Genomic DNA, 20,592 nt, shown 5'->3' on the forward strand with positions numbered 1-20,592 from the left:
ATTATTATTATTATTATTATTATTATTATTATTATTATTATTATTATTACTTGCTAAGTTACAACCCTTGTTGGAAAAACGGGATGCTATAAGCCCAGAGGCTCCTACAGGGAAAATAGCCAAGTGAGGAAAGGAAACAAGGAAAAATAAAATATTTTAAGAACAGTAACAACATTAAAGTAAATATTTCCTATATAAACTTAAGCAGAACACCATAGAAATCTGCGATTTGAAATAAAGGTTGGAAGGAAAAATGTAATTACATATTATATTTATTACATAAATAAGCCTTTAAAATAACGTAGTAACGGAATCACAAACAATTGGTTGGAGAACAAGGCAATTCACGTAAATCGTAGGGCGTTTCCTTCGTTCTGCTTCGCTCGCTGTCTGTAAAGAAATATTCAAGAAGATTAGCATCTAAAAGTCATGGTCATTTATATAGAAGAATATACCCATCGGAATAATAACCCACTTAAAATTACCTTACAATTGAGCAACTGAGGTTTACATTAGTATCAGGAAGGAAATAAAAGGGCCGATACATCGAAACAGAACACCATCCTGAAATGAACGGTAAACCTAATATAAATTTGCTCGGTCGTAATATGGGAGACAATTCGTCATAAATATAACCATTCGAAACAATGTATTTGACGATTCTCTTACCCAAGTGTTAAGAACGTGAATTTATAAATAAGCTAGAGTTACTAGTCCGAGAGCTAAATCACCTGAAAGGACAAGAGAATACGATATATAAAACATTGACCACAAAAATCTATTACTAATCTTCATAAGGTTAAAAATGACAGACAGGAAAAACTTATAATAGGCAACACAAGGCAATGAGAGTTCGCAATGATAACCTTAAAAATAAGCCCTATATATTCTTGGTACTCACCATTGTCGAACCATGCAAAAAGGCGTTGCAGATGGATTTTGGCAGATTTTCACAAGAGGGTGACGTAGACCAGGGATCCCAATAAAGGCCTTTAGCCTAAGACAGGCATGTCGGACAAATCAAAAATGTGGAAACCTTTCCAGGTGAGTGAGGTCTCTGTGTCTCTGTCTCTGACACTGTCGGACGGCCGGGCTGCCTGCCTCCTCGTCGGCGTTTTCGCTCGAGTAAAGCATATGGAAGGAGGAGGAGTTAGCAAACTATCCATCTTTAAAGACTGGACGGCAGGAAAGACAGTTTGATGGTACCAAGAGTAGGGCAATTGAAAATACCAAATTCTTAATAATTACTAGTCTTTCCTGTCGCCATGTGAAAATATGAAATGTCTTGTACAGTCCAGGGGCGAAGATGGGATTTTTTCAGAAATGAAAAAATTCCATCCTGAAACATATGTAACAAGGACAATTGTAAGAAAAAATACATTTAAGAAATGTAAAAATAATTAAATTAAATAAAAGAAAATACAAATACTGAATAAAGATTAAAGCATCTGTCTTGTCCTTTCTTGGCTTAATATAGCAGCCTTTCTTTTGGGCCTTAAGGACGAAGTAACAGAATTACAAACATCAGGAGTAGCTGAATTGGTACTTCCTGTGTTTTCTAGTATTGGAATAATATTATTTACATGCAACCTTGATGTCTGGCCTGTTTTTCCCTTCTTAATAACAGCATGGGTAACTTCACCCAAATCATTCTTAAAAACTTCCAAAATTATGCCTAGAGGATAATTATTCCTTTTGGTATGTTCCTCCTTAATTAATACAACATCGCCAACCTTCAGTAATTTATGAGTAACGGGTTGATACCGCCCCTTTCTGTCAACTGCTTGCTGAATCAGAGTACCTAGAAATTCATTATGATAGGTCTCTATTAAAGTCTGCCTAATTTGACACAACTTTACGTAATTCTGAGAAATAGCTTGATTATCAGAGTCAAATTCTGGATCTTCAACCGAAAGAGGTTGAAGATTAGGGATAAGGTTTAGAGAAGTCAATTCATAGCCTCGCACGAGCTGTTCCGGCGTTATTGGTTCGGGCACATTGTCAGTCTCAGCACGAACAGCTTCTTTGAAAGCTATAGGTCGTCGATTAATGAGATGCACAATATTACAGACAAGAAATTCAAAGTCTACATACGTCAATATAAAATTCTTAATTGCTCCAAACATTAATCTTTTGACCATTTTTACACAGACTTCTACTAATGATCCCAATTCACTGCAGCCTTTGAAATATTGCTGAAAGGAGAGGGGTTTTACATTATTTTCCTCAAAATATAATTGCGTCTGAGGGTCACTAATGAAGGAAGTTATGGTATTACCTCCTGCCACCAACTGAGTCCTAAGATCACTAATACAAAGTTGAGGAATCCCGTACTCAAAGCAGTGTAGCTGAAATGCTCTTAAAAATTCTGCAACATTCAAACTCCTGCAAATTTTGAGGTTAACTGCCCTAGACCAAGTACAGGTGATACATAGTAACCAAACCTTACGGGTCTCTTTTCCATCCTTCGTATTGAAGGGTCCTAGATAATCCATAAATATGTTAGAAAAAGGAACCGTAGGAGGATCTGCTCTGAAGTCTCTGTAAAAGTTCTGATTTAACCTTATATAACGATTATTAAACCTACGACAATGAACACACTGTTTAAGAGCCTTTTTCACAACTGAGAAATGTTTAGGAATGTAATAATGCTTTCTGAGCTTTGTTAATACAGAATAACATCCTGAATGTAATCATTTGAGGTGTGCATCCCAAATAATTAGTTTGGTCAAATGACTGTCTGGGTGCAATAATAAAGGGTAATTTCCACTTAAGCCATAATTCCATTTTTTTAATTTACTCTTAACTCTCAGAAGACCCTGTGAATCTAAAAATACATTAAGTTGCGTTATAATAGGAGGAATGTCTTTTCTGGAATTAAGACCATGCTGTAGGTAAGAATATACCTCAGGATAATGCTTTCTTTGTTCATCGTTTAACAAGTAATTTATAGCCTGGGCAAAGTAATTAGCGACTGGTGAGCAAGCAATTTTCGCTTTCAGCTTCCACTTGTGCACCACTAACAAAATTCTGCGAAAAATCAATACAAGTTTCCTGAAATTGGAATAATTATTAATATCAATAAGATTGTTAGCAACTTCAATAACATGAGCTGTGGAAGGAGTTGCTTGAACCTCGGTGGGCATCTCAAATGCTGGTATGGTAGTTGACAATTCTGGAACTTCATTTATACTTAAATTTGGTCCTGAAAAAAAGCAAGAATTTTGCAACTGGTTGTATGACACACATCTGGTGATTATGTCCGCAGGATTGTTTTTCCCTGAAATAAAGCTAAATTTTATAGGAACCGTTTCACACATTCTTTGTATATTATGAAGTCTATTTACGACAAATGGAGAATGTTTATTTAATTTGTCCAATTTCAAGGCAGCAGAGTTCAGCCAATGTAAGGCACAGAGAGAATCAGTATATACGTAAATATTATTAACCTTTAAGGGTTTTAAGCAAGCAGATCCAGACAAATCTTTGTAAATCTCAAGAGCACACTCAACACTTAAATGTATTGCGTTAAGTTCCAGAGAGGGCATGGATTTACTCTTAAGTTGCTTATTTACAAGTCGGTTTTTGGCATGTATAAAGCTTAAGCGATTGGATTCAATATGCTGTAAATAGAGTACACAACCAAATATGTCCTTACTTGCATCTGAAAAATATAAATATCATAATTGCCATCTCGTGGACCAACACACCTAGCAATTTTTAAAGGAGGAGCTCTGTGGTTTGCCTGCAAATATTAATCCATTCTCTCTGCAATTCTTGCGTTAATGGTTGATCCCAATGTAAATTCTTTTGACACTGTAATTGATGCATGAACAATCTACAGCGGTTAAACAATGGCATATTAAAACCAAAAAGGTCAAACTGTGAAGCAATTGTTTGTAAAAGAGACCTTTTAGTATTAGCATTGGGATCAAGAAAAATTGGTTTAGTGAAAATTTCGTCGGAACATCGATCCCAGTTTAAACCAAACAACTTGTTACGTAAAGGCGTAGCTGCCTCGGCTTCGCGGTCCACTTCATCCTGTAAAGTTGAATCATTAGTTACAACCTGCTGAATGTCAAATTTATAGGGATTGAATATATTCGAAAGCTGTTTATACGACCACTTTAACTCCTCTGAAGTATTGGCAGTAATGGCCCCATTGTCCATATAAATCATGGAATAGATAGATTTCTTTAAATCTGCTATTCGAGAATCCTCTGAAGGTTGTAAAACAAGTATGTAATATAATGAAATCATTAATAAAAAGGGACTACATCTAAGGCCAAAAGGTAATCTTACATTCTTAAAAGCCAATAAGGAAAAATCGCCTTGATTCACATTTTTGTACCAAAAAAATAACAACTTAGACTGATCAGTTTCTGTTAAAGATAACATATTAAAGGCTTTCTTAAGATCAAATATGAGTAACTTTTGGTCAAATCTAAGCTATAAAAAGGAAGATGACAATTTTTGGTTTAACGTAGGCCCTGAATACATGCACTGGTTATGTGACAAAGATATATTATTAGAAGAATCCCTAAGGTTGGACAAAAATACAATCCTACATTTAGTACTATCCCTATCCAGCTTAAAGATAGGCATGTGTGGTAAAAAAGAATGTTGAGGATTCTCACTTTTAAACACCTCTAAATCATAAATGGGTTCAATTATGCCTGCCTTCAATTGCTCCTTAATTGTTTGGTCAACGAGCTGCAAACGTTCTGGATGTCGTTTAAGTCTCTTGAGGTTAGACCTTAATATCAACTTGGATAGATTTTCATTCTTTGAAAGTAAATGAGAAACTTTCCCATTCCACAACAAGGGAACGATAATACGTCCATCAGACTCCCTACGACGAAGGGTTTTGATGGTAAATTCGACCAACTGTTTATTAAGTTCAATACTTTCATCATTGTAGGAATTCTGATCGTAATTTAAGTAATAATTGCATTCAGACTCTAGAAGTTGATCAGTGGCCTGTTGCAGTGGTTTCTCCATAAGCATACCTCTTTCATTTATTACAGAAAATGAACAGTTTACCTCAAAGTTATTATTAACGTCATCATCGGCAAAAATATCAACTTTAGAGTTCAGCAAAAATGAATTACTCTGGATATGAATAGCAGAACTACACTCAAATGGGTTACTAACAGCCGAGGTTGGCACTCTCTTATCAGCTAAATTATCAATATTCTTGATCATTAAATCAATGCTACCAGACAACAAAATACCTGCATGACACTCTGTATACATCGATGAATTTATTCCTCCAAAAACTGTATCTGTACCTGCAATACAATAAGCGAAGTCTGTACCTAAAATGAGCTGAACATTATCAATTTCATGAGAAAATTTATTAAGGAATTGATCAGCTAGTTTAACACCTTGTGCCTGAAATTTATCAACTAATCTACCAAGCAAAGGTAATTTCAATGCTACATTAATGTTTGGTACAACCAAGCAATAAATTATAAAGGATTTATCTCCGATCGTAACAGGAACTTCAACAATTTCAGTAAAATACTCCTTGTTACCTTTAAACCCATTAACTGTTAGCTTTACCTTTGAGTTAATGATTTTAAGATTATTCTCCTCCGCCAATTTCTTAGTGACAAACGTGCTCTGCGAACCACTGTCCTTCAGTCCTCTGTAAACAGTCCCCCCAACTTTAAATGAAAAGGTGGGTAAAATGGAATCACCATGACAAGTAGGAAGGACAGCAACACCGCTGCTTATTTGAGAAGTTTCCTCCTTGGATTTGCAGTTATTAATATTGTTAGAGTCTCTGTCTGGTGACTGACTCCTATCACATAGGTAAGTCATATGCCAGCTGTTACAATTTGAACAGCGTCTTTTGAATTTAAAACGACACTTACCGGAAACATGATTAAACTGGCCGCATTTTACACATCCATTTCTAGATTTTAAAATATGCACTTTATCTGTAGGAGAAAGAAAATTAGGGCACTTATGGATAAAGTGAAATTTATCAGTATTTCCAACTGCAGAACACAAGGAACACTGAGGCGAAGACCTGTCTTTATCATATGTTACTGCTTCCGCAGCCATGCTGGTAGTTCTCTCTTTAGGAAGAGGGAGTGTTAATGTTTTGACACGTGAAGCTTTACATTTCAAGCTTTCAACACCTTTCCCGTCACTTTCGTACCTTTCGCAAGCTGCAAAGAAATGTGAAATAATGTCATTTAAGGAAGGATGAGTTTTTCCTGTAATATTAATAAAATGACGCTGAAAGCGACCATTTAAGCCGTGCCAAGCAAAATATCTGACAAATTCATCCGCGCCAATGTTAAAAGTCTTGACTGCTTCACATACTGATCGGAGGATGGAAATAAATGTGAAGGGATCATCACCCTCTCTTAGATTTAACTCCGTAATTTTCCTAATTGCATTGTTTTTACAAACCTCCTTAGAAGCAAAGGCGGAAATCAATAATTCTTTGGCATCTACATAACGCCGTTTGTCAGCTTCCAGAGAACATAATAAAGTCTTCGCTCGACCGTCTATCTGTTGCTTCAGCAATAAAAGTAAATCTCTATCAGGATACTGAAATACATTAGTTGTAGCCTCAAATTCTGCAATAAATTTCAAGAAATCTTCTCCTTCTTTACTTGTAAACTTGGGAAGAGGAGCTGTTGGCTGTTTCAGTAAACTACGGGCCACGTCGGGAATATTATCAAAATCATTCTTACCCCTGGAAATCTCAAGTAATGGTAAACAATGCTCAATTTTATCTAAATAATCCTGGCAACTTGTTAATTCTGGCTCTAACTCTGCTTCATCAGATACGTCAGGAAATTTTTTCAAGAGGATTTGATCATCTAGCTCTGACAACTTGTTTCTATAATTAACAAGAAGACCTTTAATAGCTAACTTTTCTTCTTGTGTAAGGGCAGAATAGGTGTCAGACCTATTGAATTGTTCGGTGACTTTTCTCCGAATGACTTTTCGTTGTCCGATCAATACCTGTAAGTTAGCCATTATAACAAACTTATAACAAATGCAAAATAATAAAATGTTAGTTTTCTGAAAAGGAAAATAATATTTATGAAAATGTTAATATCCTGGAAAGGAAAATGTCAATGTCTTGCAAATAGAAATATGAGAGACTATTGGGAGCCCCAGTCGTGGTCAATTCTCTACTGGATCATCTGCACCATCATTAAGCACCTTTCTTCGTGTTGCCCCACGTTGGGCGCCATAAGCAGAACACCATAGAAATCTGCGATTTGAAATAAAGGTTGGAAGGAAAAATGTAATTACATATTATATTTATTACATAAATAAGCCTTTAAAATAACGTAGTAACGGAATCACAAACAATTGGTTGGAGAACAAGGCAATTCACGTAAATCGTAGGGCGTTTCCTTCGTTCTGCTTCGCTCGCTGTCTGTAAAGAAATATTCAAGAAGATTAGCATCTAAAAGTCATGGTCATTTATATAGAAGAATATACCCATCGGAATAATAACCCACTTAAAATTACCTTACAATTGAGCAACTGAGGTTTACATTAGTATCAGGAAGGAAATAAAAGGGCCGATACATCGAAACAGAACACCATCCTGAAATGAACGGTAAACCCAATATAAATTTGCTCGGTCGTAATATGGGAGACAATTCGTCATAAATATAACCATTCGAAACAATGTATTTGACGATTCTCTTACCCAAGTGTTAAGAACGTGAATTTATAAATAAGCTAGAGTTACTAGTCCGAGAGCTAAATCACCTGAAAGGACAAGAGAATACGATATATAAAACATTGACCACAAAAATCTATTACTAATCTTCATAAGGTTAAAAATGACAGACAGGAAAAACTTTAATAGGCAACACAAGGCAATGAGAGTTCGCAATGATAACCTTAAAAATAAGCCCTATATATTCTTGGTACTCACCATTGTCGAACCATGCAAAAAGGCGTTGCAGATGGATTTTGGCAGATTTTCACAAGAGGGTGACGTAGACCAGGGATCCCAATAAAGGCCTTTAGCCTAAGACAGGCATGTCGGACAAATCAAAAATGTGGAAACCTTTCCAGGTGAGTGAGGTCTCTGTGTCTCTGTCTCTGACACTGTCGGACGGCCGGGCTGCCTGCCTCCTCGTCGGCGTTTTCGCTCGAGTAAAGCATATGGAAGGAGGAGGAGTTAGCAAACTATCCATCTTTAAAGACTGGACGGCAGGAAAGACAGTTTGATGGTACCAAGAGTAGGGCAATTGAAAATACCAAATTCTTAATAATTACTAGCCTTTCCTGTCGCCATGTGAAAATATGAAATGTCTTGTACAAAACTATAAAAACTTTAACAACACAACAGGAAGAGAAATTAGATGGAGTAGTGTGCCAGAGTGCACCCTCTAGGAAGAGAACTCTAACCCAAGACAGTGGAAGTCTATGGTACAGAGGCTATGGCACTACCCAAGACTAGATAACAACGGTTTGATTTTGAAGTGTCCTTCTTCTAGAAGAGCTGCTTACCATAGCTAAAGAGTCTCTTCTACCCTTACCAGGAGGAAAGTAGCCACTGAACAATTACAGTGCAATAGTTAACCCCTTGATGAAGAAGAATTGTTTGGTAAATGCAGTGTTGTCAGGATTATAAGGACAGAGGAGAATCTGTGTAGAATATTCCAGAATATTCGGTATATGTGTAGGTAAATGGGAAAGAGAACTGTAACCAGAGAGAAAGGTCCAATATAGTACTGTCTGGCCAGTCAAAGGACCCCATAACTCTCTAGTGGTAGTATCTCAACGGGTGGCTGTTGCCCTGGCCAACTTACTACCTATACTCAGCATTATCTGTAACTTATCCTTATCTTTTTTTTAGCATTGATTAGATATTACATTATTCCATAGGTGTGTGTACTTAATATTGAAAATTCAATAGATTATATATTATTAGATTCATGCAAACTTTTGTTGAGCATATTCTGCCACGTATTACATCCAGTAGGGTGAAGATTCTTATATAGCAAGCAATTAATGTAAGAATTAAGTCCCCTTTTTTATCTGAACGTTTGTCTCAGACATCAAGTTTTTCTTAAATGAATCTCTTAGAACGGTTCAGTGATGTGTGCATTGTGGATTAGATATCATTTCAATTTCAATCTGGGAAATGATGCAGAAGACTAATTTTATCTCTATGTAAGGAGGATTCTTACCTTGTGGATTTCAGTTGTTTCTTGGATTTTGAAGACTTTTTGAAGTGTAGTTTAGTCATGTACACTCGTAAACAGTATTGTACTTAGCGTTTGTAGTAAATCCGGAAGATGTTTGGTATTAAATCGGTTTAAATATGCTTTTGAATATCTAAAAGTTTTTTTTTCTGTGGTTTTGACCATATAATTTAAATCTAATTAGTTAAAATATACATCGAAAGATTGAACGAACAGAGAGAGAGAGAGAGAGAGAGAGAGAGAGAGAGAGAGAGAGAGAGAGAGAGAGAGAGAGAGAGAGAGAGAGAGAGAGGGGCACCTAGTTCCAAACTCGACGCAGGAAAAATCTGAATTCTTAAAACTCTTGTGTTTATTTGAATTCTGAAAATATTGACATCGCCTCTGAAAAGCCTTCCCTTTATACACCCTCTCTTGTCATGTAATTCAGTTTTGAATACAAGAACTTACAGTTCTGATATCAGCGTAATTATATTCAGCAGATTTTAATAAATGAATACTATTTTAATCCCAATAAAGCAAAACATTCCGATTTATTTCCATGAGGTGAACTATCACATCTCCCAATGTCTGGTCTCTCATTCCCTTTTATATCACTTCCAGAAAAGAATGTCGTCTTCTCGGCGCGTACAAAATTATTTTTTTATTAGATTAATATACTTTTTTCTCCCATCAATACAGTACTTGGTGCGTAGAGACCTTTTTCGTTGATATCCTGGATGCGTATGGAGGTGACATCCAGGTCTCCTAAAATAATTATCTTTTCGAAGGATGGCGAAACAATTTTTATATATTAAAAAGTACGCACTAGACTTTTCCTTGTGTATATGTAAATCTGCCTCAGTACCTAATATAGAGACAATATTGACATAGCACGTTTTCATTCATGGAATGATATAAAGTTAATCTTATTTTTCCAAATCCATTTACTCTCTCTCTCTCTCTCTCTCTCTCTCTCTCTCTCTCTCTCTCTCTCTCTCTCTCTCTCTCTCTCTCTCTCTCTCTCTGTTGTATTTAGTAAATATAGAAAATTTGTAAGCCCTTGTATTCTAATTTATATGGTTCTTATATGTATTAATACGGTCTTGCTGAAAGTTAACACGAGAAATTTAGCCATAAAAATCGTATCAATTAATTCTGCCTTTGAGTTGTGGAAACCCTTTGGTTCTCTCTTCTAAGTTCCGAAATTTTGTGGATTTTTTGGGGCGTTTTGATAACATAAGGGTTCTGTTTTTATTCGACGATTTCCATATGATTTCTGCCTCAGTACCTAATATAGAGACAATATTGACATAGCACGTTTTCATTCATGGAATGATATAAAGTTAATCTTATTTTTCCAAATCCATTTACTCTCTCTCTCTCTCTCTCTCTCTCTCTCTCTCTCTCTCTGAAAGTTAACACGAGAAATTTAGCCATAAAAATCGTATCAATTAATTCTGCCTTTGAGTTGTGGAAACCCTTTGGTTCTCTCTTCTAAGTTCCGAAATTTTGTGGATTTTTTGGGGCGTTTTGATAACATAAGGGTTCTGTTTTTATTCGACGATTTCCATATGATTTCTGCCTCAGTACCTAATATAGAGACAATATTGACATAGCACGTTTTCATATGATTTCTTTTTTTGTCATTGTTTTTGTACGAATTCCAAATTAAGGATCGTAGATAGCATCTGATATGTCTCTTAAAGTACGTACAAGAGGCGGACTAAATAGTGCTGTGCTCCTGTCGCAAAAACTGTGAACTAAATACGAACCATTAAAGATGCATATTCAGACCTTCTCTCTCGTTCTTTAAAGTTGAACCGAGGAATTAAGTGTAACAACTGAATTAAGGATTTCCAAGGGACCTTTTATACAATTTTTAACTGGATAGCGTTGTTTTGCATTCTTGAATTCCTAAGAATTAGTGCTAGCATTGTCCTTAAAAGTTTTATTTTGGTTTCTGAGAATGAAGTTTTTATGAGGAAATTGTTCCCACATTTCTTCTTTTAGTGAATGATACTGTTGTCTATTATCTTAAACTTAAGTATTAGATTATTGGTTCTTATTGCTCAGGTCAATAATGAAACGATAGAAGGAAATTCACTAAAGGCGTCGGCTCGAGTTGCTGATTTAAGTTTTAATTAACTTTTTTTCAGATTTTAAATGATATTTCATTACCACTTCAAGCATTTGTACATTATTTTTTTTCTAACCGATTAGACGAGAGAAATATTAACGATAACATTAAGCCTTATTTATGAGTCTTTCGGCACGGACTTTTTATCTTTCCTCTTTACGTGCATCCCATCTCCTTTTCTTCCGACATGCAGTTCAAGTCTTTTCACTCTCACTTAATATACTTCAGTTATATGCTCTTTAGCTCTAAATTGCCTCCCATGCCCCAGCGAAGGGCCAGTCCAAATTCTTATAAAATGATATAGGCATTTCAATTAAAATGTTTAACTGCTTAGCAGCTGTATTTATAATAATAAAATTTTGGTGGTCTAATGTTTTGCCGTTATGTGGTTGGAACAAGATTTAACAAGTTTTGTGAATAATGGTAGTTGTATTATTAACTTGCTTTTCAATGTATTTTACTATCTAGTACCACCGCTTTTATAGGTGTATGTGTGTGTGTATATATATATATATATATATATATATATGTATGTATATATATATATATATATATATATATATATATATATATATATATATATATATATATATATATATGTATGTGTATATATATATATATATATATATATATATATATATATATATATATATATATATATATTACAGGCAGACTGTGTAACCAGGTATTTCATGAAATACCTAAAGATTTTAGGCATTTCGCGAAATGACTGATTCACTTAGGGATTTCGCGTAATGACTAAAATTTCCAGGCATTACGTGAAATGACTGTCATTTAGTAGTTCCTATTACACACTTTGCTTGATAGAATTTAGGCAAACTGTGTAATTCTGGTATTTGTTGGAAAACACCAATTTTATGTGTTTTTAAGTATATATGGGTGTTGACACGGATTCTTATTTTCTGAGAGTTGGTTTTGAATCTTTATGTTATAATTAGTCTTTATTTATGAATATCTGTTCATATATTTTTTATATAAATTGCAGCCAGAATTGTTTCAAGCACAGGTGTTCACTTTAAATTTAACTACCTGAGAAGTTAATCCAGTTTTGTTTGAAATGGTCTCTTTCTCTTATTTTTTTTAACTATGTTAACAGGTAATTTACTAATTTTGATTTCTTTTAACCATAAGAGCGGGTAATTCAACAAGTAATTACCGTGATCAATATAAGCAGTTTTAGATCACAGTTTGAAACATTTTGGATTGAAGATTTAAGTAAAACTAATATCCTACTCTAAATATGCAAACATCTCAAGGGAAGCTGTCGACCTGTTCAAGTCCTACTGCATTACCTGCCAAGAAAAGACAAAAAGATCCAAGACAAAGGGAGTTGTGGTTCGCCCCAGACTTACTTAAGATTTCAATTCTCGTTTCCAAGTCAATTTAATTGACATGCAGTTATCTCCACAAGCCCAACACAAGTGGATTATTGTGTACCAGTGCTTTCTGACCAGGTTTGTCATCCTGCGCCCACTCACATCCAAGGGAGCAGCTGAGGTTACTTTTCAGCTTTTGGATATCTTTTTATTAATTGGTGCTCCATGCATCCTACAATCAGATAATGAATACATACATACATACATACATACATACAAAAATATCGTATTTATACTGGAGAAGGAAATAAGTCGGATTTAATCAAAGAAGATAATACTGGATTACTGGAAAACAGACCATGGCTTTGATTTGAACTGTAACCTTGGGTACAGGCAATAGAAATGAATTCTTTGGGAAAAATCGTTAATGTGGTTTAATGTCTTGGCATCCCACCAATTGGTTTTATGGCTTACGGCCGAACCATTTTATGCTGCATTGTTCTGCCTGACAAACGTTAAAATTTTTGGTCAATATAAAGCAAGTTATAATCTGTATAAGAAATACTAAGTTCACATTATTGTCATTTCCAGAAGAATTCTTAACCAACTTTTTATAATTATTAAACAATTCCTTTATGTCTACTTTGTTTATTAGATGACATACCCCTTTTGAAAAAAACTAGTATAAGTGTAGTTTTTTAATATAGTTTCATATTGGAAAACAATAAAAATACTATTTATACACTTGTAGATGGTGTAAGACATTTAAAACTATGATCGAAGGTTAAACATTTCTGGCCCTCTCTGCGTTTCAGGATTTACAGGTCTTTATAATTTGTGTATTTAACTAGCGTCATTCGACGATAAAAATTTCCCTAACAGTATTCTCTCTCTCTCTCTCTCTCTCTCTCTCTCTCTCTCTCTCTCTCTCTCTCTCTCTCTCTCTCTCTCTCCTTCTCGTACATTAACTCCATTATGTGAAGAATATTTGCGTCCTTGTAACGACGCCATGAAAGAGAATCTGGAGAATAAACGTACACTGTTAACGGGAAAGCATTGCGATATTTCATCAAGTTTTTGTTATCTCGTATCATTATTCCTTTATCCAGCTTTCTTTCCAATCTAGTAATAAAGCCAGGGATGAGAATTTGGAGAGTAAAATAACACTATTAACGGGAAAATGTTGCGATTTTCCTCTGAGCACATGGTGTTCTTGATATTTCGTATCAATAATCCTTTGTCTAGTCTCGCAAAATTATCCAAAATAGCTATGGAAATAAAAGCCCAATGATCTATATCGACTTTGAATAAGAAATAACGTGTCGTCGAATCCCCAGAGACATTGACGTCCATCGTCTCCTTGGGAACATTCTCTTCTTAACTAGGTTTGAAGTTTCTTGTCCGTCGAGCTCGTTGCGGCTATCGTATTCTTAGCTCAGGTATTACGGTTTTGGTCTTTTATATATTTATTTTTTTTAAGTAGTTTTTAGGCTGGTAATGGATGTTTATTTGTTAAGAGGAAGACCAGGCGAACAAAACTTGATAGGTGATTGGGAGGAGATTATTTTTATCTTAAAGCTTCGGTGTAAGCCAAAAGGCTTTATTTTTGTCTATGTTTTTTCTCTTAGCCGACTGATTCACCTTTTGATACGCATGATTTCTTGACTTTTTTCCTTGAGAGTTATCAGCTGAAGATTGAAAGACTAACTGCACTAACAGCAAGTGTGTGTACGAGATGGACATATTCCAGGGATTGGTTGTCGTCGGTACCAAATAGCGTCGAGGAGTCTATTGAAATATGTATTTAGCTTTCAAAAGATATCTTGAAATCATCTTATTTTATCTATTATTATTTAAAACACATATTTCATAACTGAAAATATACATTAGGTATTTTTTCATTTTTTGCCCGGGGCTACCAAATCTGATTGTAGTGTAGGTGCTGTATGGAATTTAACCACTTCACTGCGGGGAATGACCATATCTGGTGGCTCAGACGATTGTGCCCATACTACGGTATTGACCATATATGGTTTCTCGTTGAGTAAATCATTACCAATGGCGGAAAATTAAATACAAAAATGTCAGCACCTTATTATTCTCTTACCAAAGCCCTTCCAGATGTTTAGTAAAATACGAAAAAAGGAATATTCATTGTACGATAATATCAGTGATACGTCGGTAGAAATATTCTTTTTCCCCGTTTTCCCCCATCAAAAGGATTATATGGATAATCGCTACGTTCCCAGCTGAGAAGAAGATTCTGGTCAGTTTTCTTATCTACATAATCTTCAGCGTTGTTCTTAACGACTGTCTATCTGTCAACATTCCAATACAAATTCACAGAGGTAGGCAATAATCTATCTATCTATATCTATATATATATATATATATATATATATATATATATATATATGTGTGTGTGTGTGTGTGTGTGTGTGTCTGTTGATACTTTTCTCTTTACACTGTATATATCTCGGTAACCTACTGACAAACATGATATATAATTACATTTGCTAAAAATGTAAAAGCTTATTGAGGATGAGCAGAGTTAAAATTCTATAGAAAAATAGACAAAAACGTGATAAGAAGTGTATTAAAAGATGCTTCGTATAATGCCAATATCTATACTGCAGTATTTACTTTATCCATTAATGCATAAAATGATATAAAATATATGCAAATGATACATACATAAGAAGGACTAACTATAAAACAGGAATTGAAAATAAGTAAATCTTTGTAGGCTACTTAATAAGAACCCAACCTTTAACCGCGACCCCAAAGGTCTTAAAAGCAAAACTAATACCACCCTCCCCCCCCCCCTCCGTTTAATCCAGCTTTATTTCAGGTGTGCTTGTGTTTAGGGTTGTAAGGGAAAGTGATCGAAAGAGGAGGAATCCTCCACTAAGTATTCTGAGAAAAGACAATGATCCGACGGCCAGATAACTTTTGCACAGGATATAGAGGCGGTAATGCTTTCTCTTCATTGAGGGTACTGTCGATGCACACTAATCTATCTTATTTCTCCTCTTGTTTTGTTGTTTTTATAGTTTATGTAGAAAAAATTTATTATGATTTTGTTGCATGTTTCCTTTCCTCACTGGGCTATTTTTCATATTGGGGCCCCTGGGCTTATATTGCTTTTCCAACTAGGGTTGTTGCTTAGCAATTAATGGTGATGATAATAATAAAACGTCTACGCTATACATGGCTGTTCCTCTCTCTCTCTCTCTCTCTCTCTCTCTCTCTCATCTTCAGGTTTATATATGTAGGTACTCCAATTTGGGCATTCCAAAGAGAAAGTCTGTTGACAGGTAAAGATATATAGAATAACAATTTGATGAAACCTTTAAAACTTACCAAGTCCTTCATACCTTTCAGCTTCAGGATGTTTAGGCAATGAACATTAAATCATGAAGTTGACTTTTAATTGGATTTTAAAAGTTACTGAAGTATGCAAAACAAGAAAGACACATTTATGATAATTAACTTACGATGAATAACATTGATTTCTTTTTCATTCATCATGTTTTTCTTACAGAAATTAACTCCCTTCACTGTTCAGCCTCATGCTGAAGAGGTTGTGTTGTTACCTTTCGGGAGTCTCATTGTAAACTGGTCTCAAGGCGTCCAGGGCTATATTAATTCTTGTTTTTATTCCTATTATCATTATTATGGGTAGATCCCTTAAAGGTGGACTGGAAAGGTTTCCAAAGTTTTCAAGCTTCATAATTCAGTCCATCAAAGCATTTTTTTTTTTAACAACACTTTATCTTTGATAATCGTAATTTTCATCTTCATAAATTATGTACTTTGCTTAGTTTAGTCCCTTATGAAAGTCCTTTAAATGATAGCTTTTAGATGATGCGCTGTTGTACAGAATGATGAATTATATATCTGGATATGATTCAGCATATTCGTATCCAAGAGAGTTAATTATGTCCTTATGAAACGACCAAAACTGAACTGACTGGGATTTCTTATATTGCCCCCCCCCCCTTCCTCGCAAAATGGTCGACTGTAATTGCATTGCGTTGCATTTACCAGACATTCATAGGTTTTACTAAATATTTGCCATTGTCGGAAAATTACAGGCTAAAGAGAAAAACATACCGTTATTTGCTATTAGTTGAAATACTATTGTAATTAACCAATTGGACATGGTTTGTGCTTTTGTAATTATCAGATGCTACGGTACATTAGTCTCTCTCTCTCTCTCTCTGTGTGTGTGTGTGTGTGTGTGTGTTGTTCATGGAAACTTTGTGAGTAAGGTTTTTCCTCTCAATTGTGTGTGTGTCAGCAAAGTTCTAGATAGTAGAGTTGTACGACTTAGGAATGGCATTGGCATACTGGCAGGTCGAGTTCTGCCTCGGAATGTGAGTTTACTAGGGAGATTACTCATGTGGTTGGATTTGCCCAGCTGACGTTCCGGTGAGCTTCCTTCAGATGAACCTTTTTGAAATTTTGTTGTTCGTCTTAACGTTTTCGAACACACTGTAAGGCCCCGTCCACACGAGCGATCTTTGCTCGGTAAACTCTGCCTCTTTGCGAGCTAAGCCTGTCGAACGCATTTAAGCTCTTGTCCAAACGACGGTGGTTGGGTAGTGAAAGACTGGCAGTGAGTGGGCCGTGGCCGTCTAGGGTACTGCAGGTGTGACAGGAACTCCACTGTCCCGTGACGTAATTTTTCTGCTATTCTATACTGTTTGCGTGAAGTGAATATAGTTGTTTGTAAAAGGATAAGGGCAAGGTGTAATTTATATACTTAAATTATATTGAGGCAGACATATCTGTGTATGAAGACGTTTGAGAAAGTCAACAAGTAGATAAAGCACGTAGCAACAAATAACCCTGAAACATTCATCGTCAACGAAATTGTAACAATATCATGAAAAAACGTAAACAAAATAGTAAGCAGCACAGATATTTTAAGGAAATGAGTTCAATAAATAATATAAAACTGAGAAAGATAATTTATTATTAAGATATATGTAATAATACAGTACACTGCATAAGTTGCAATTTAGAGCTTTTATTTAATTTCCTTGTTTATAAGATTTACCTTAATTAGGAGTATTGATAATTTATAAGCAGTGCATATATATATATATATATATATATATATATATATATATATATATATATATATATATATATATATATGAGTGAGTGTATGTATGTATGTCTGCATATATATGTATATATATATATATATATATATATATATATATATATATATATATATATATATATATGCAAAAGCAGATGTATATATTCGAAAGTGACAGCTTTATCCCTTTATTGGAAGACGAATTTCCGTCAGGGAAAACCCTTGCCAGGCAAAGCCTTGATACTTCGCTAAACATCAGGGAAGCCCTGTGCGAAGCTTTGCTCGCGGTTTCTCCATTTCTGACGTCACACCGAGCAAAGCTTACCAAGCAGTGCTCGCTCGTGTGGACGGGGCCTAAAATCATTTTCAATTTCTCGACCATTAGCGCTATGTAATCTTTTTGTGTGAATTGTAATAATTCATTTGTAGTTATCTCAAGTATGAAGTAAAAGCTAGTGTTTTCGTATATGCTCAAAATATAAACCGTCCTGACAATGACGAATTGAGAGAAGATAATTAGGTCGATGCTCCACCATCGAATCGCAATAAAACAATTTCTTTCTCTCTCTCTCTCTCTCTCTCTCTCTCTCTCTCTCGCTTTTCATTTATCGCGCTCAGTTTTCACAATTCTTTAATAATCCTTTGATTTCTGTATATCTCGTACAATTGTTCTTAAAACCTGTGAAGATGAATAAGTTATTTGTCCCTATGGTTACTGGATCTGGCCATCTCACTTTTTATTATTTTTTCCCACATTATTTACGCTTATTAAGAAACATGTAGTGATACATGTGCTTGATGAAAGAAGCATGAGAATATTGCTAACACTCCTTTATAGGAATGTTAGAAGATGCAACAAAATTAAGTTTTCGGTATAGGATTATATATATATATATATATATATATATATATATATATATATATATATATATATATATATATCCAGCTCTATGCAGTCATGACCTTTGTATAAATGAGGCCTATATAAATATGAAATTCATGGCTTTGAATTTAGCGAGTATGTCGAATATCAACATTACCCCTACACCGTTTCACTCATTATCATTTAAGGAACCTCAAGTTGCAAAGTCTTTTTTCAGGAAAATGGACTTATGGTAATTTATTCTGATCAATGAAATACCTCCTTATTTGATAATCTCTTATTCTGTATATATGTTTATTAATCATGTCATTGTGCGGGAGAAGATGCTACGTGTAGTTGAAGCCCGGTTGAGTGGTGAGGACATGATAAGAGGAAAAGAGAGTGTGAGGGTATGCGGTATGTCAGCTGATGGCATTGGCCTTTTGGCCCATACCCAAAGTTTCACCGAAATATAACGAGGGGAACCAGAGCCTACACTACTCGTGTGCATTTAGAAAAGAAAAAAAAATCTTTGCTTCAAATATCTCTAAACATGAAAATTGAAAATTTTTATTTCTTAATTGTTTGTGAAATATCAATATCAGTTATATAAAGAAAATTCATGTAGCATTAATAAGAAGAAATAACTTAGTTTCAAAAATTGCTAATGAATGTTTTGAATCTTTAACAGCAGGAATGGCCTTGTGGCGCAACGGATAACGCGTCTGACTACGGATCAGAAGATTCCAGGTTCGAATCCTGGCAAGGTCGAGGAGATTATTTTGCACCATCAGCGCTTATCGCGTTTCACTTAATGCGACAAGGAAATTTATTATATTTTTATTATTATTATTATTAATTTTTAGATGGGGAGATCACCTCAGGTTCCTCATACCGGTTGACAGTTTGACTGTTGATGGTTTTGTATTTCACTTCCTTATTTACTTGTTTATTTATTTCCTGTTATTAAACTTGGTGTTTATAATTTTGCTTAATGTTTTTTTTTATTATTTTATAAATTTTGATTTATTCCTTGTAACTTATTACCTTTATGTTTATTCTAATTTCGGATACCTTCCTTAGATTCATTATTTCTTTTCCTAAAATGATAATACAATTTCCTAATATAATTGTTTCCTGTGTGATGATGTCAGACACACAAACACACACACATATATATATATATATATATATATATATATATATATATATATATATATATATATATATATATATATATATATGTGTGTGTGTGTGTGTGTGTGTGTGTGTATATATATATATATATATATATATAGAGAGAGAGAGAGAGAGAGAGAGAGAGAGAGAGAGAGAGAGAGAGAGAGAGAGATTGACATTATACATACTACTTCAGTCTTCCTGTTGATGTTATCAGTCCGAAAATGAAATTTTACGACATATTTTCTTGGTTTACCCACCCGTGGAAGACTACGATGTCAGACGTTTACTTCAGTATTTAAAATAATTCTTGTTTATTGCCAACCTACATTCTGCCCCTTAAAGAGAGAGAGAGAGAGAGAGAGAGAGAGAGAGAGAGAGAGAGAGAGAGAGAGAGAGAGAGAGAGAGAGAGAGAGAGAGAAGCAAAATTCCAACAGAAAAAAATAGGGTAACATTTAATTTTATGTGCACACCAGGTTTCTTTATAAATATCACTATGGGTTTTTTAAATTGTTTTGCGGAAGCTAAAAGTAATATTGTGCTGGATTCTAATTTCCTTTTACAAAGAAATTTTCTCCATTTCGCATAAAAACCTTTTCAAACAGACAAGCATTGTTCAAAATCTTTGTCCCTGAATTTAAAAAGATTACTATCAGTTGAGAACAGAAGTCCCCTTGGTAATAACCTTTGGCACTAATTGTTATATAGAAAAAAATTACACTTCGTCACTTGACAGAAACGAAGAGTTCCGTTTAAAAGAGAAAAAAAAAAACTTATAGCGATA

General features: G+C 34.7%; 1 protein-coding gene, 1 long non-coding RNA gene and 1 other non-coding gene across 8 annotated transcripts; 1 reads left to right on the top strand and 2 right to left on the bottom strand.

Annotated features, from left to right (window-relative positions):
• Positions 1-261: 261 nt before the first annotated feature.
• On the bottom strand, positions 262-3,702 carry LOC137638239 (uncharacterized). Of its 6 annotated transcripts, XM_068370317.1 has the most exons (4): positions 902-3,702; positions 670-731; positions 486-564; positions 280-390 (listed from the first exon to the last, which is right to left on the bottom strand). In XM_068370317.1, the coding sequence occupies exon 1, from the start codon at positions 2,493-2,495 to the stop codon at positions 1,440-1,442; it is 1,056 nt and encodes a 351-aa protein (XP_068226418.1). In that variant the 5' UTR covers positions 2,496-3,702; the 3' UTR covers positions 280-390; positions 486-564; positions 670-731; positions 902-1,439. The 6 variants fall into 6 exon arrangements, with proteins under 6 accessions (XP_068226414.1, XP_068226416.1, XP_068226417.1 ...); XM_068370315.1 differs by having other exon boundaries at positions 263-564; XM_068370319.1 differs by lacking the exon at positions 670-731.
• Positions 3,703-7,267: 3,565 nt separating this feature from the next.
• LOC137638240 (uncharacterized) lies at positions 7,268-8,261 on the bottom strand. Its single transcript, XR_011043942.1, has 3 exons — positions 7,922-8,261; positions 7,691-7,752; positions 7,268-7,585 (listed from the first exon to the last, which is right to left on the bottom strand). It is a non-coding gene; the product is annotated as an uncharacterized lncRNA (long non-coding RNA).
• Positions 8,262-19,326: 11,065 nt separating this feature from the next.
• TRNAR-ACG (transfer RNA arginine (anticodon ACG)) lies at positions 19,327-19,399 on the top strand. The gene has a single exon. It is a non-coding gene; the product is annotated as a tRNA-Arg (tRNA).
• The last annotated feature ends 1,193 nt before the right edge of the window (positions 19,400-20,592 follow it).

Source organism: Palaemon carinicauda, chromosome 3 (genome assembly GCF_036898095.1).
Source record: "Palaemon carinicauda isolate YSFRI2023 chromosome 3, ASM3689809v2, whole genome shotgun sequence".
Classification (NCBI taxonomy): Eukaryota; Metazoa; Arthropoda; class Malacostraca; order Decapoda; family Palaemonidae; genus Palaemon; species Palaemon carinicauda.

What these genes read in the sequence shown, in the direction of transcription:
- LOC137638239 (XM_068370313.1), bottom strand. Translation starts at nt 2,495, where the DNA reads ATGGATTATCTAGGACCCTTCAATACGAAGGATGGAAAAGAGACCCGT.